The sequence below is a fragment of the Monodon monoceros genome, unplaced genomic scaffold (assembly GCF_005190385.1).
Source record: "Monodon monoceros isolate NGI ecotype Baffin Bay Population unplaced genomic scaffold, NGI_Narwhal_1 Super_Scaffold_2, whole genome shotgun sequence".
NCBI lineage: Eukaryota > Metazoa > Chordata > Mammalia > Artiodactyla > Monodontidae > Monodon > Monodon monoceros.
In genome coordinates this window covers 97438676-97454685 of record NW_021703776.1, presented here as the reverse complement: position 1 = coordinate 97454685, position 16010 = coordinate 97438676, and the positions used below count along the sequence as shown (strand labels likewise).

The window sequence follows — 16010 nt, the reverse complement described above, 5'->3', positions numbered from 1 at the left end:
ATCAGTCCCTCCTTTAAAAGTGAACACTTGACCCCATTTCACTCTCAGGCGAGTCCCCTCTTTCCGTGCTCTCTTACTACTAATCCATTAATGGAGGTGTCGCACTGGGACCTCAGACACAACATACGTGAAACCAGACTCTTGATCTTCCCCTCCAAAAACTATTCCATCACAATTCCCACATTTCAGTTAACGGCCACTTTATCCTTCCAGCTATTCCTGCCTAAAAGCCCTGACTCCCCTCTTGCTCCTATAATACACGTATGATCTATCAGCAAAGCTTCTTGGCTCAGTCTTTAAAACACACCCTGAATCTTACTGCTCTCATCACCTCCATTTCTATTCCTGGACCAAGCCACCCTCGTCTTTTGTCTGGATTACTGTACTAGCCTCCATTCTAACTACTGCCCTTCCGCCACGCTCCCTCAGCCCAGCCTGGCCTCTGCCCCTCACGTACCTGGTCTCTCCACGCGGCAGTCAGAGCGGTCCTCTGCTCAGAACCCTCCCATGGCCTCCTGTCTCACTCAGAGTAAAAATCGATGTCTCCCTAACGGCTCACCAGGCCCTCTGTGGTCTCCCCCCTCATCTCTGACACAACCTCTCATTATTCTCCTCCTTTCTCACTCCTCACCTGAACACACTGGCCTCTTTGTTGTCTCCCCAGATGCCAGCATGTTCCTGCCTCAGGCCCTTGGCACCTGCTGGTTCTTCTGCCTAGGATGCTCATTTCCCAGTTATCTGCATGGCTGACCCCTCACTCCCTTTAGGTCCTGCTCAAATATTGTCTTCTCAGTGATCATTTCTGTGACCTCCTTATTAGAAGCAGAATTTACCCACTCCTTTCCCTTGGCCAGGCTCTCCCTTTTCTGCCTTATTTTCTTCCCCATGAGAGTTCTTACTATACAACATACTACATACTGTACTTAGTATGTTTACTGCTGTCTTCTGCTAAAATGTAAACTCCATGAGAGTAAGAATTTTTGTTTATGTTCTTTATGACTTAATTCCCAACGTCTAGAACAATGCCCGATACATGGTAGGTGCTGGATAACTACTCGTTGAGTGAATGGATGATGGTCTCCTTGCTTCTGTGCTTTCTTCCTTCCCATGTTTTCTTAGCAGAGAAATCTTTTCAAGAGGCATAACTGACTAGTTGTCTGGTTCACTTAAAACTCTTCAAACTTCCCAGCTGCTTATAGGATAAAGGCATACATTCTTAACATAGCTTATGACGTCCTGTCTGATCACAGCCTGCCAGTTACTACTTTATTTTAAAACATGCCATTTACCCTCTTACTTTTTACATTCAAGCTACCTAGGGCTTCTCTTATTCCCTAGGAAATACAATTCTTCCTGCCTCAGGACCTTTGAATATGCTGCTCCCGTTTCCTGAGCTACTTCTCTCCCCACTCCTCAGTGATTTACCCTATTTTTTCTTTATTCTAATAGCATTAAAAACAATCTATTGTTTGGCAGTGAAGGAGATGATTAGGCAGTTGTTTGGCTACAGGTAGAAAAAACAAGTCAATTGTCTTGAGTTTTTATTGTCCACTCTACTTCTGGTGCTCTGACCTTGTATGATCACAGCCAGTTTTCTTAAATACACAGCTGTATTCATTCATCATTTAAAATTTAATTTCTTTAGAACATACTTATTTAGTGCCCCTGTTGAACTCAAGTTTTCAAGGTCTAGAAGTGGACTGCCTGGCTGGCTATAAGTGTGGAGTCCACTTCTAATACAGACATCCATCCCCAGCCCCTGTATGGTATGGGCCAGGCCGTGCCTAGATCTGGGGATGCAAAGAGAAGTAAGAGAGGGCTCTGCCTTTGAGGCTAGGAGTTGGAGGAACTGGTAATTATGCCCAAAAAGCCCCACAAAACCCTGGACGTTTTTCTCCCTACTGTCTCTTCGTCATTGGCCCCTTTATGTTCTCCAGCTCATTAAAATCAGTATTAAGTTGTTTTCGTTATTTTTTCTCTTTCCTGGATTTCTTGGACTTTGTAAATATGATGTAAAACTTCTCTAACTGCTTCACTTAATGGCAATGGAAATGATTTGCTTTGAGGAAAAAGATGAGTTGGACCTTAAAATTTATATATAGTGAACATCTATAAACAGTAATGGCAATATTCTTGAATAATAATATTTAAATGATATATTTATTCCTTTCAAACAATAGCACAAGAAAACCACTAAATGATGGGAAGGAGAATATTAGTATTTGTTCATTAAAATAAAATATTATTAAGATGGAGAGATACTTCACTTCTTGCATCTCATGTTCATCTCCCAGGTGAATTAAAGCAGTTATGAGGGAGTACTCTTTTATTGGCTGCAGCAAATAATGTGCTTAACAGATTTATTCTCTACTGGTCATCATCATTACCATCAGCAAACAATTACAGAGCACCTATTGTACGCAGGAGATGTAGTGCGGGGGCCTTTCATCTCACTGGGAAGACAGGCCATATTTATAACAAAGATGGGTAAGAATACAGTGTACTAAAAGCCAAACAAATGACATTGAAAATAAGTGTAATAGGAGTTTAAAGTAAGCAGAAGTCATTGAAAGGAGGTGAGACTTGATCTGGGTCTAGAATGAAAGGCAGGTATTAAGCTACAGAGGAAGATGGAGCTTTTCCAGATAAGGGAGCACAGCAGGCAGCAGGGCAGACGTCCTTGGGGTGCGTGAGGAGTGAAGAGTTCCTGGAGAAGGGAGAGAAGGGAGGCGTGGCCTCAATGTGCGGCAAAACGTAGATTAAATCATGGGCTCTGGATAATAATAACCGCTAACACACACATACAGTGTGCGTGTGTGCGTGTGTGTGTGTGTGTGTGTTACGCTTACTAACTCATTTGACTTTCACAGCACTGCTCTGAGGGAGACACTATGTCACGATGAGACAGAGGCTCGGAGTGGCTCACGGCTGCCCAAGATCCCACAATCTGCAAACAGAGAAGCAGAATTCAGACCCAGACTTTCTGGTTCTGCACTCCGAGCTCTCACTCAAGAGGCTGGTGGGTCCTGATTGGAAGCTGCTGGGACTCGGGATCTGTCCTCCTGATCCTGGGGAAGGAGGCCCTCCTGGCTGTATGACAGGGACACTGTGTGTGAAGGAAGACCTACTCTGGCTGGGCTGGGCAAGGTTAGGGTGACTGGAAGCAGAGAGACGGTCGGGACAGAGCATCCCAGGGACGTGCTGAGGTGCACTGGTACCCCACGGTGGGGTCACGGGGTGCCAGGAGCCCGGCTACCCTCAGGCCTTGGCAGATCTGTGGAGGTAAGGCCTGCGGGAGTCCCTGGGCTGGGGGCCTCCCAAACACAACCTCATGCACCTGCCCAGGTGCCATGCAAAGATAACATTCTATGTTTGCCACGCCAGCAGCAATGTCGGGAAGCGCTGAATCAGAAGACATTTGCCAGGAGAGTAGCAGTGGGGAAGCAAAGGAAGGGATACTCTGGAAGGACACGGTGAGAACAGGATGCACAGGACTTGTCAGGCTGGACGGCCCCGCAAGAGGCGCAAGGACGGAGTGCTCATGAACGAGGCCAGGCTGTGAGTTCTGGCGTCTGAGAAGTGGTGGCACTGTCAGAAGAAGAGGGGCCTGGCTCTGGGAGCCGTGAGGACAATACGGCTTCCAATATGTTAAGTTTAAGAGATGCCAGGGCATTTACTTAAAACTTCTTATTTTATTTTAATGACACTTTGGCTTAGTCCTTATTGATTTCTTTTCCCTCAATGAGTTCCTCACGTTTTTCTAGCTTTAAATCTCAATTCATAAAAAATGCAGTATTTGGAGTATGAAAAAGCCAAATTTTCATTAGCAATCGAGGACGGCCTTGCAATAATTAGAGAGAAACTGACTGTTCATGCTTTGCAAATGCACCGAGTGTTCTAGAGGTCTCCAAGCAGGGCAGTGGAGAACTCTGGGTCCAGCATCAGACACCTGGGTTCAGGAACCCCAGTTGTGCCATCACCAGCTGAGGGTGCAAATCACCGAATCTCTCTGCACTCCAGTCTACCACCTGCAGGAAGAGGGTAAGAATGGACTCTACCTTACAGAGTGTGTGCTCTTGGGAATTAACGCATGTGAAACACTTAGCACAGCTTCGGGCAGCCTTACACGGTAGCCATTAATATGGAAACGACTAGTCAAAACCCCTGAGCATGACAAAGGCCCACAGACACACGTGTGGGTGCTCGCAGGGGCCGGTGCAGGCTTGGGGGCGTGAGTTACTGGATAGAATTGGGACCAGATTTTAACATGGCAGTGGCTTGAGGAGCAGACGATACAGCATCTACTGAGGCATGTTCCTGACATTCTTGACGAGCTAGAGGTGAGAACCCACTGCCCACTGAGGCGAGGTTGGGACATGAGGGTGGAGAACGTCGATGGATTAAACAGCTATTTAATCTGATGCAGGAGAAAGAAACTTAACAGGTGAACTTCCAGAGAGCAGGGGTGTACACTTTTCTACTTCCTGATTTAACTGTTTTTTTCTGGTGAGAACAGGGACAGGATCACTGAGAGCATCTGACATGTGTGGAAGAGTATTACCCAGCAGAGACAAGTCAACTGCGCAAACAAACAACGATACTCTGCGCTCACACTACTGCTGTTTTTCTGTCCATCGCTTTTACAGAGCTAAACTGATATCGTACAGTCAAGGCTGTATCATGCCTTTTCTTGGTTTTATATAATATTACATAAAAATTTTCTCCATGTCATTAATTACTCTTCATAAATATTATTCTTAATGGATACACGATATTCCATAAAATGGTGATTCCCTCTTTTACTAACCATTTTCCTAAAATTTAACTCCTAGGTCCTTTCCAATTCTTATTTTCATAAATAACATTATAAACTATGATGAACATCTTCATGCTGAATCTTTGTCTGATTTTCAGCTTCTTTCTTCAGAAATAATTTCTGAAAGGGAAAAATCCTAAGGAACATTTTTTTCCCACCCATCTTTTAAACCAACAGAGCATTGCCCAGAGAAGTTTAAGAATTTACTATTTTATTAACACTCAAGCTGAATTGGGTTAATAATAATAATTTTTAGTTCCCACAGAAGAAAATCTTGATCTTTAAGATGCCATGACACTGAAATAGCTGTCAGAAAAGACTGCAGGACCTACTAGAGAATGGACTTGAGGATACGGGGAGGGGGAAGGGTAAGCTGGGACAAAGTGAGAGAGTGGCATGGACATATGTACACTACCAAACGTAAAATAGATAGCTAGTGGGAAGCGGTCGTATAGCACAGGGAGATCAGCTCGTGCTTTGTGACCACCTAGAGGGGTGGGATAGGGAGGGTGGGAGGGAGATGCAAGAGGGAGGAGATATGGGGATATATGTATACGTATAGCTGATTCACTTTGTTATAAGGCAGAAACTAACACACCATTGTAAAGCAATTACACTCCAATAAAGATGTTTAAAAAAAAAAAAAAAAAAGGCTGCAGAGCTTCAATCATTAAACAGCAAGACCATGAGAGAGGTAGCCTCCGTGTCTCCAACCTGTACAGTCTCACTGGGAAATGAGAGACATTTGCTCCTTGATAAACCTAAATATCTTTATTTGTAAAAAAGAGATCTTAAAACTCCAAGTGTCATAGAACTCAAGTTTTCAGAGAGGAAATGGACTCAGTGTTTGGCATGTTTATATGCTTTAGAACTGCTCCGATTGCTCTGAAAGATCATAAATCCATTTGTATATTCTAAAATAGGATGCCTATTTCAGTCGCACTGACACTCCTGGCTTAGTGTATATTTGGAGATGGTCCCCGATATTACAACACTGAAGGGCAGAAGGCTAGGTATCCTCGTCCTTACCGGTGGGTTTGACGAGAACTGCCAGGAAGTCGGTGGTGAAAGAGCTGACGTAGAGGAGGATGCAGGGTGCCTTGGTGGTGCTGAAGCTGAAGCAGATCTCCTCGCGGGCCAGGTCCGGGGCCCCATTCTGCGGGTCCAGGGAGTTCTCCGACCTGCTGCCCGATTCCTTAGCACCGGACCCGGGCGCCTGGAAGTTATACCGCAGCCACATCCCCTCTTCAAAAAATGCACCCACATCTGTTGAAAAGGAAAGAGAAAATGGAAAGGTGAGAAGTCCGAGGCTAATACCACCAACCATTTAACCTGGGTAGACGGTGAGCTTCGTCGTGGCCGCTAAGGCTGTTCCTGGAGGGTGGACCGAGTCCAGGAAGGGAATGTCTATGCAGATGGACGTTGTTTCATCAACACGGATACGCTACCAAAACCAAAAAAGCAGTGTAACAGAGTATAGCAGTCTGTCAACTTAAAACGTAGTAGCTAAATTGAGAAACGTTAACTCACACCAGAAAAAAGTTTCACGTTTAGTACTTAGACCAAATAACTAATTTCGGTTGAAGAGAGATGCTGAGAATAAAGGCAGTGGCATTGTTAGGGAACTGTACCGCCCGCCTCGGCCAGACCCGCTTCCCTGAGCTGTCTCACACAGGAGGTCCCGATAAGGAACATGGTGCTGTGGAAAACTAGCCGGGAGGAGACGACCAACTTCTTAGAATCCCTCGCGCTGGAATCCCTCTTGGCTGAGCGATGCGCACGCCATCAGGAAGGACCCTGAGTCAGACCAAATACGGGCCAAGCAAGATGGTTGGCCAGACACAACCCGGAAACTAACCCCATCACCATAAATCCTGAGACCGTGAGCCATGTGGCAGAGCAGTTCTCTGGGGTTCCCTTACCCTGCTGCTCTCTGCCCAGGTGCCCCTTCCCAATAAAGTCTCTTGCTTTGTCGGTACATGTGTCTCCTTGGACAATTCATTTCCGAGTGTTAGACAAGAGCCCACTCTCGGGTCCTGGAAGGGGTCCCCCTTCCTGCAACAGTATCACATGAACCACTAATTCAAGGAACTCATGGGCATCTTCTGAGAGATCGGAGTTGCTTTGGATGTTCACCCAGGAAAGCCCTTGGTGAAACCCTGATGAAGTCCTGGGAGACTTTGGGTCTAGTCTTCAGAAATCACAAGACATGAAGGTAGGGGGAACTGGGCTCGAATTTGGTGCTGCCTTTAATTGGTTATGCGGCCTTAGAAGTCGCTTTGCCAGCTTCTCTAGGCCTCAGCATTTTATATGTGAAAGAGAGGTAATAACAGTGAGAATTACAAAAGATAATTAAAGTAATTAGCACATAATAAATAGTACTTATTATTATTATTAAGAAATTAGAAGAAAGGTCACCCATCCTTCAACAGTTTTTTCCTGTGGCCTAATCAATGCTAATTAGTTTTTAATCATTGCCTGGCAGATAAGCTCCTGCTACAGTTTCTCCATTGTTTGCTCCATGTTCTAAAAGCACCTCCTGACTCCCTGTGAAAGGCTCCGGGCCCTAGCAAGGTCTGCTTGGCCCCTTCACAGTTAACTGTTTCATTGCCTTCTGCACGTGCCCTTGAAAGCATTTCCCAAACTTCTTTGCCCGTGGAACCCGTTTCTCTCGTAAGACTTGACATCCCACTAAACTAGCATTACACAGAGTGTATTTTGTGAAACATCCGCTCTACATTATAATGAATAGGAGAGGACCGATTTTAAGAGGATCCTTTCTTCTGGGAATTTTGAGGTTTGCTCTTGTTAAAGAAGCACAGGGCGAGTCAGCAGTACAGTGTGGTGATTCCGGGTCTGCAGTCAGACACCTGTGGCTGACCAACCCTGCTAACTTGGTCAGTGGCTTGAAACTCTAAGCTTCAGCTTCCCTCTCTGGAACCTGGGGCCTCAGGTTGTCGTGAGGGTTAAAGAACCCATGGATGATACTTAGCCTGGCGCCTGGAATGTCTGATAAGCATCCAAAAAAGATTACTTGGTCATATTCCAAAGATGGGTTTCCACTTTCTACTGAGGGCCGCAGATGCCGCCCTGACCCCCACCTCCCATGATCACACACGTGCAACGCTCCACCTGGCACTGCTGCAGAGGCTGCCACGTCCTGCCCCCCACTGAGCTGTGGTGAAGAGGTCAGTCAACTACAAGCTCTCAACTGTGGGCAGTACTGTTCTCCTGGACCCCCACCCAAGGGCTTTTGCAAGTGTGTGTGTGCGCGCGCGCATACATGGAGGGTGCTATTGGCATTTGGTGGGTGGGGGTGAAGCCTGCTGGGTGTCTCGTGACATGTGGACTGCCTCACACAATTAAGAATTGTCCTCAAAATGCCTAGAGTGTCTTCGCCGGGAAACACAGGATTAAACAGACACTTAATCCATGCCAGTCACTGCACGACTCACCAGGACGTAAAGGTGCAGCAAATGCATCAACGCCCTTAAAGAGTCTTCTGTCTGAAACTGAGCAGGACCCTGTGGGGCTCTGGGGCACAAAAGACTTTGTGTCCCCTTCCTTGGGTTCCAAAGTGCGGGTGCAAACAATTGCTGATCAGGGAAGGGAGGGGATGCAGAGACCAGGGAGGAACAGTCAAGAAACAATAGTGCAGCCTTGGGGCAGGGTCCTGGTTCCCCCTCGGGGGACACACATAACAGTGTCTTTGCGCTCTTCTGCAGAATCAAGGCCCCCACCAGATGGAAGATGTAATACCTGATGATGCTCTCTTCATTCCAGAGAAGGTCACAGCTCGCCCATTATCTCCTGACACCAGATGATCTCTGGGCTGAAGGAATGCGGGCCCTGCATGCACCCTCATCCTTATCAGCAACCTCGCCCCTCGACTGTGAAACTCCTCACAAACCCCCCTGGGTTGGGACACACTGTTTTGAGGGCATTAGCCCGCTGTGGCCCCCTTTGCCTGGCAAAGCAATAAAGCTATTCTCTTCTACTTCACCCAAAACTCTGTCTCTGAGATTTAATTCGGTGTAGGGGTACAGAGGCCAGATTCAGCTTCACGTCCAGTGGCAGGTGTAGAGGAGACACATCGACACTTTGAACACAGTGTGGTGAGAGTTATGGTGGTTTACTTGGCAGGTTATGTGAGAAGAACCCCTTCTTACTGCCCAGAGGATCCTGAGCTGCCTTTTCCACTCTCTCAGCAAAGAGAGTGGAACTGATCACCAGCTGCATGCCAGGCACTATGCCGGGTGCTGAGGTTACAATCCTAGTTCTCAAGGTGCTCTTGATCTAGAGGAGAATTTAGGCTAACAGACATCATCAGAGGGCAGTGTGCTCAGTACAGGATCAGGTTTATATAAGGGGCACTTGGAACAACAGGGGTACCAGACCTGTCTCCAGGGCTCCAGGAAGACTTCCCAAGTGAAAAGACACTGAAGTTGGGGCCCGAAGAGCCAGAGGCGGGTCGCTATGTAAAGGTGAAGATGAAGACAAGCCACTTTCTAGCTGAGGGCGCAGCGTTCAGACAAACTTAGGGGCCAGAGAGTCTGCAATGTGAACATGGTGCTCTCAGGTGAAATTCACATGCTCCTTTTTTTTTTTTTTTTTTAACAGTATCAGTTGTTCACACAAGACTCACTGGGCTCCCACTACTGCTGGGAAAACAGTGAAGGAGACAGAGGTGATCCTTACCCTCAGTAGTACAGATCCTAGTGGGACAGACGGACATTACTAGCACTGGCTGATGTGACAGCGTCTAGCAGCTGGTGGGGCGGGGAGCATTCGGGGACAGCAGGCAGGCAGGCCGCCCAGAGCAAAGACACCAAGGGGCGTGTTTTGCCAGCAGAGAGGTTCTACCAGAGGATGCAGGGCTCAGCATCTTGGAACAGGTTTGGGCCAAGCAGGAGAGAAGAGGTAGCCCTGGAGCCTGGAGAGAGGGAGGGAGGAAGGCTAGAGATCAAGGCTGGAGGGTTTGAACAAGCCAGAGGCGAGCAGACAGGGCTGGTGCACAGGGAGAGAAAAAAACGTAACGGGCCCTTGAAACTCAAGACTGAGGAGCGCAGCACCTGGGCCTGGGAGGGGTGGGGGTTCTGAGCAGCAGAGGCTGAGCAAGCAGGTAAAGCCAAGGAGACCACAGGCACCTGAGCCACAGATGCAGCGCATCGCCGGTGAGATCCTAAGCTCCCTTGGGCCAGGCTCTCCCCAGGTATTCTGCTCCCAGAGAGAGGGCAGAACTGAGTCCCTGACAGCACTTCTCAACGGGCCTGGGAGTCTGTTAAAATGCTGGTGCTCAGGCCCAGCCCCAGATTTTAGCTCAGAGGGTCCGACTCAGAGGGTCTTGAGCATCAGCACGTGTAAGAGGCGACGCTTAGGGACACGAGAGTCTGAGGTGCTGGGAGCTGGAACGGAGGCAGGATAGTGCACTCGGTGGGGCTGCTGGGCGGTCCTGTCTGGGTGAGAACTTAACGCTTTTCTCAGATAAACTGGCGACAATCCTTCCAAGGCAGATCATAAAGGGAAATTTGGAAAGCTAGGGATTTTGGATAAACAAATAAAAAATATGCCATAGAGAATACTTCTGGTGTATTTCAGAGTCATCCATCGTTAAGAAGCTTTAAGGATTCATGCCAGTATTGGAGGAAGGGATATACCACACTTAAAAATGTTGCTCTGAAACCACACTGTAACCCAACTGTCAAAGCGGGGCCTGGGAGTGCTGTGAGCCATTTAAGGTTCCAAGTGGCAGAATTACAGCTGTTATTTCATTGTTTCAGATCTTTTTAAGGAAATGCCAAATCAGAGTACTGCAATTTCATTTAGGAAAGTAATATTCCCATCCCTTCTGAATGAATAATTAAAATAATGCTTACTTCACAAGCCCCAAATAACATCTTTTCCCCCATTAAATGATCAAAAAGTTGATTTCGAATGCTTGATTTAAAGTTTAATACTAATATGAGAGAGTTTAGTTTTTGATATTTTTTTTTTTGGATAAAAAAATGAGAAATTTTGGGTCTAGTTCTTCTAAGATATATTATGAAGGAGATTTGTTGAGTTATGCGTCTCAAAATTTTGCAATACATTATGCCAGACCTAGGATCATAAAGGCCACAGGCGTCTTGAAGCAGACAAGTAATCTTGTCTTAACCATTTCTTGGTCTTCAAAATGGATCATATGTAAATTACCCCTGACTGTGGAAGTAAGTTTGGAAATGTTTGAAATAAACTCCACAAACCATACATCCCAGAAAAATACCACAAAGGTATTCTCCCCTTTGTCTAACCAAATCCCTGATGCTCACAGTGGAAAAACAAACAGCTGGCACCCACCCCTGAAATCAAATTGCTCATCTTTTTCTCCTCCAAGTTCTATAATTCTATTCCTTTTGTCTTTTCACTTACGATATGTTTTGCAACCTATATTTTTTAAATAGACATGATTCTTTCTGTTCTCTAACTTCCCCCTGAGGACCCAGAATTGAAAGTCCCCAACTCACAGATGGGTTCTTTCGCAAAAGTTTATTTCAAAGTCAGTAACTTGCAACTTGGAACTATTTTCCCATAGAAACAATGCTTTAAATGATGGTTGGTTTGCCAGGAGAGTCTACAAATGCTGAATCACTCTGGATGGGTAGTAAAAGATAATTGAAGAGTGCCACTGTGTATTAGTAATTAAAGCAGAAACAACAGCAACAACAAATGTTAAGGTGTACTGTGAATGTGAGAACCCCAGGGAACCATGTTCTCACAAGGCTTTCATCTAACTTATCCAGGAGTGTGCTGGTAAACGTTACACAGCTGGCTCTCCTGGGGGGAAACCCTGATTTGTGGTGTCCGCCTATTCCCATGGTGTAAACACTCCCGCCTTGGCTAATTTCAAGCTGCCAATGTGGCATCACTAAGAGATGATGGAGCTGGGAAGAGATGTTCACAGTTGGTCTATCAGCCTGTGTGAACTGCCTTCACCCACTGTCACTGACCCAGTCATTCAAGCAAACCACCTTTACTGAGCCCCCATCTTGGCAGGTGTGTTAGGCTGCTCAGGCTGTTATAACATACTACCATAACTGGGTGCTGAAAACAACAGAAATCTATCCTCACAGCTCTGGAGGCTGTAAATCCAAGATCGAGGCACTGGCTGGTTCAGTTCCTGGTGAGAGGTCTCCTCCTGGCTTGCAGACACATTTTCTTGCCATGTGTGCACATGGCAGAGAGAGAGCTAGCTCTCTGGTCTCTACTTCTGAGGGCACTAATCCCATTATAAGGGCCCCACCCTCATGACCTCATCTAAGCCTAGTTATAGTCATCCCTCGGTATCCATGGGGGATTGCTTCCAGGACCCCCCTTGGATACCAAAATCCTTGGATGCTCAAGTCCCTTATGTAAAATGGCATTGTATTTGTATATAACCTACATACATATTCCTGAAAACTTTAAATCATCTCTAGATTACTTATAATGCCTAGTATAATATAAACATTATGCAAATAGTTGCTGGTGCATGGCAAATTTAAGTTTTGCTTTTTGGAAATTTCTGGATTTTTTTTTTCTAATATTTTTGATCCATGTTTGGTTGAATCTATGACTGTGGAACCTACAGGCATGAATGCTGACTGTACCACCAAAGGCTCCACCTCCAAAACCACAGCACTGGGGCTTAGGGCTTCAACATATGAATTTGGTTGTGGGGGAACGCAAACATTCAGTCCATAACAGCAGGCTTCCTTCTTTTTAGCTCCTGCTGTAACCAAACCTTAATATTTGCTTCCTCCTTCCTGCCTTCCAAAGCTCTCTTCTACTTTGTCCCAGTTACCCTGGATCCTGAAAGCTCTGTTCAGCCTCTATAAAATTTAGGAGAAATTTCTGCAGAACAGACATGGCAGCCCCAGCCTCGGGTCATTAAACTCTTTCATGGCTGAATTCCAGTGATCAAAATGATCACTCTCATTAACTGTTTTTTAATTGTCATCGAGTAAAAAAAGTGAAGTGAATTTTATGGAGCTCTGCTCCTAGAGACCTCGGACATCACCCTTCTGCATGTTTCCCGATTTTGAATCAGGCCCGGTTCCTTCCAGGGCAACCTGCAAGGCTCAGTTATGTTTAAACTTATTTCCTATTCTACTCCCAAGGCCCCGCTATCCTGAAATACAACCAGTTTCTCTCCTGGCCTTGTATCGGCAAAATCTGCTTTTTCTCTCCAAGTGTACCACTCTGAATTTCCCTCCTGACTTTTAAAATTCTGATTGTTTGCTGTTTTCTTTAATTTACTATCATCATTCTGGGCCAACAACATTGGACGCAGACGGGTTAATGTTCATCTCTACTTGTTCTGTTTCCACAGGTGAATACATGTCTATTGCAGCCATTTCCCACCATTCTTTCTAAAGGTCAGGGCACACTGCCAGGTCAGTTTGTGTGTAATAAATTTCAAGTGTCTGAATCCATACAAAGGAGAAAAATACCAAAGAAAAATCTCATACATTTAGCCTGAATGGTATGTGCTACCCATGAGACACAGGTGTAAAGTTTATTACTGGAAACACATCAATAAACTATATGTTCTATGAGTTGACTATGGAGGAGCCAGGGGGCCTTCTCACTTGGAGTTTAAGAGCCAACAGCACTGAACACATTTACTAGAGTCTTAAACAGGAAGACAGTCTGCATCCAGAATTTCCAGGGTCAAGCTCCTGAAGCTGTTACTAAGCATTACTGGCATATATGGCAGTTAACAGGTTAGAATGCTTTGGGGAGAGCAAGGGAGATGAGGATGCCGCAGCAAGCTTCAGCTGAGACGTCTATAAGGGATTAACGTGGTACAAGCGGAGGGCAGGAATCAAGAGGTGTGGGTTTTAGTCCTGATGTCGCCACCAACCATGTCGCTCTATGACCCTGGTCAGGCAAGTCATTGAATTGCTTAAATCATTCTCACCTTAAATACTGAACCCATATCGATCTGGCTAGCACCCAGGCTCTCCCATATTTTCTTTCAAATATTTATTATATTTGAAAGAATATAATAAATTTAAGCCATGAAGCTATTAGATATTTAACAGGGAGTAAATGATATTTAAGTTAATTACTGAGGGAGAATGAGATTTAACTGGGATTTGGGGGTAGGGAAAGCATTCTAGGAAGAGAAAAGAGCATGTGCAAAGGCTCCGAGGAAGGAGGGAATATTAAGGACCAATGCAATCAAAGTCAGGATGGCTAAAATTCGGGGGCAAGTGGCAGGAAGAGGCGGGTGAGAAAGGGAGTGGCATGTTGAGGATTTTTTTTGTATAGAAAGTAATGGGCAGCCCTGAAGGGGTTTAAGTAGGGGTGACATAATCTGATTTGCCATTTTAAAAGATCATTCTGGCTCAGTTTGGTGAAAGGATTGGAGGGAGCGGAGAGCATTTCACTCCTAAACTTAAATTTCATCCCTTTTCTTAACATTTGGGGTATCATTTGGAGGGGGAGTCACTAGAGACATTTCAGAAAATCTGTAAATCTTCTGAAACTTCAGGTGAAAGTAAGTTAAGTGTGTATGCACTTTTCTGGGGAAAGGGTTAACAGTTTAAATAAAATTTCATGACCCCAACCCCCCAAATTTGAGGAAAAAATAATAAAAATTAGTTCACTCCTTACTCACTCAAAATGATCCATTGAGGTGCTCAGGGTCGTTAGGCTCTGTGTTGGATGATGACTCAGGCCCCAGAATGACCTTCGTTACCCTCACTATCTGGACCTGCTGCTTCCTAGCTGCGTCTCCTGTGCTCTGCTTGTGGTCTTGCCTGATTGGGTTACTGGCTTTCACACCTCCACTTCCTTCACATCCCTTCCATTCTATTCCTTACTCACTATTCCTGTCAGGGTAAGCACCAGCTCCTTGCTAAGAGCCCCATGCAGTGTACAGAGCTCTTCTAAGTGCCCTCCCAGCTCTATGTTATAACTTCAGTCCAACGCATGTAACCTTGTTCGCATTGAACTGGTAAACACTTCTTGGACTCTTACTCTAGGCTAGGCCCATGCTGATAACAAGAGCAAACACACGAGACTTTTCCGGGAGGGAGTCCGCAGTTGGTTGGGAGGCCATCAGGAGAGCAGAGCTTGAGATTTAGAATCACAGAGTGTGTGCGGGCGGCAACAGCAAGGGAGAGAGGGGCTCTCTCAGGGGTGGGTGAGGGAAGGTCTAGATGATACGCTAGGAAGGGGACCCTGAGTTGGGTACCAACAAACAACCACATACCTGCGAGACTCGAGACTCGCAAGGTGGCAAGGGTGCTCCTGGGGAGGACGAAAGCGTGAACAAAGCACAGAGGAGCGGAACGGCATGGGGTTCAGGAACTTCTGTCAGAACGTTGCAGCCTCGCTGTACTTTAGAAAAATATGTCTGAGGCAAACTCTCAGAGATTCTGACTTAATTGGTCTGGGGAAAGGCCTGCCTGTTGGTATACTTCAGGTATATTTCAACACTTCCTGGGGTGACTCCAATGTAATGCATTTAATAGATGGACCCCTCCAGCTCTATTGCTCTAGGTGTTGGGTCTAATTCAGTGTCAAGTGTGGGGTGACAGCTGGCAGAAGGTGCTGGTAGGAAAGAAGGCAGAAGGGAGGCTGCAAAGGGTCTTGAATCACTTGTTTTCAAAACTTTTAGAAGAACCCTATACTTTGAAATAATTTCAAATGTACTAAAAAGTTGCAAAATTAGTGCAAAGAAGCTCCATATCCTACATATTCAGACTCCCTAACTTTTAACATTTCACCACATTTCTGTGTGATGAACACACACATACACATAATATATATGTATATGCAGACACACACACACACACACACACACACACACACACACACACACACAAAGACTAATTCCTGAAACCATATGAGAGCAAGCTAAGAAACCAACAGTAACACAATATTGTCCCATTTCTGGGAAAAATGTATATACAGGCACAGATACTTATATACACACAGATAGTTTTAGAAAACCATCTTGAGGCTATATATACATGTATGTGTATATATATATATTTCCATGTAGAAAGATTTTTGCAAATAACCAGGCAACGTAGGGGGCCCACCTCACCTCTTTCATCCTGGGAAGGAGGAGAGGGGAGAGAAAGGGAAGGCACGGAAGGGGCGAGGAAGCTGGGAGCTGAATGCCTGAGTTACACATCTGGATCCTCACTAGAGTGTGAGCGTT

The 16010-nt window shown here is 45.7% G+C and overlaps 1 protein-coding gene across 1 annotated transcript in view; it reads right to left on the bottom strand.

The window, feature by feature from the left end:
* CNTNAP2 (contactin associated protein like 2) overlaps nt 1-16010 on the bottom strand; it is a 2079227-nt gene that overhangs the window by 166699 nt on the left and 1896518 nt on the right. The window contains exon 20 of the mRNA XM_029233017.1: nt 5846-6082. Within this exon, the coding sequence (XP_029088850.1) occupies nt 5846-6082 (237 nt within the window). The remainder of the gene's footprint in view (nt 1-5845; nt 6083-16010) is intronic.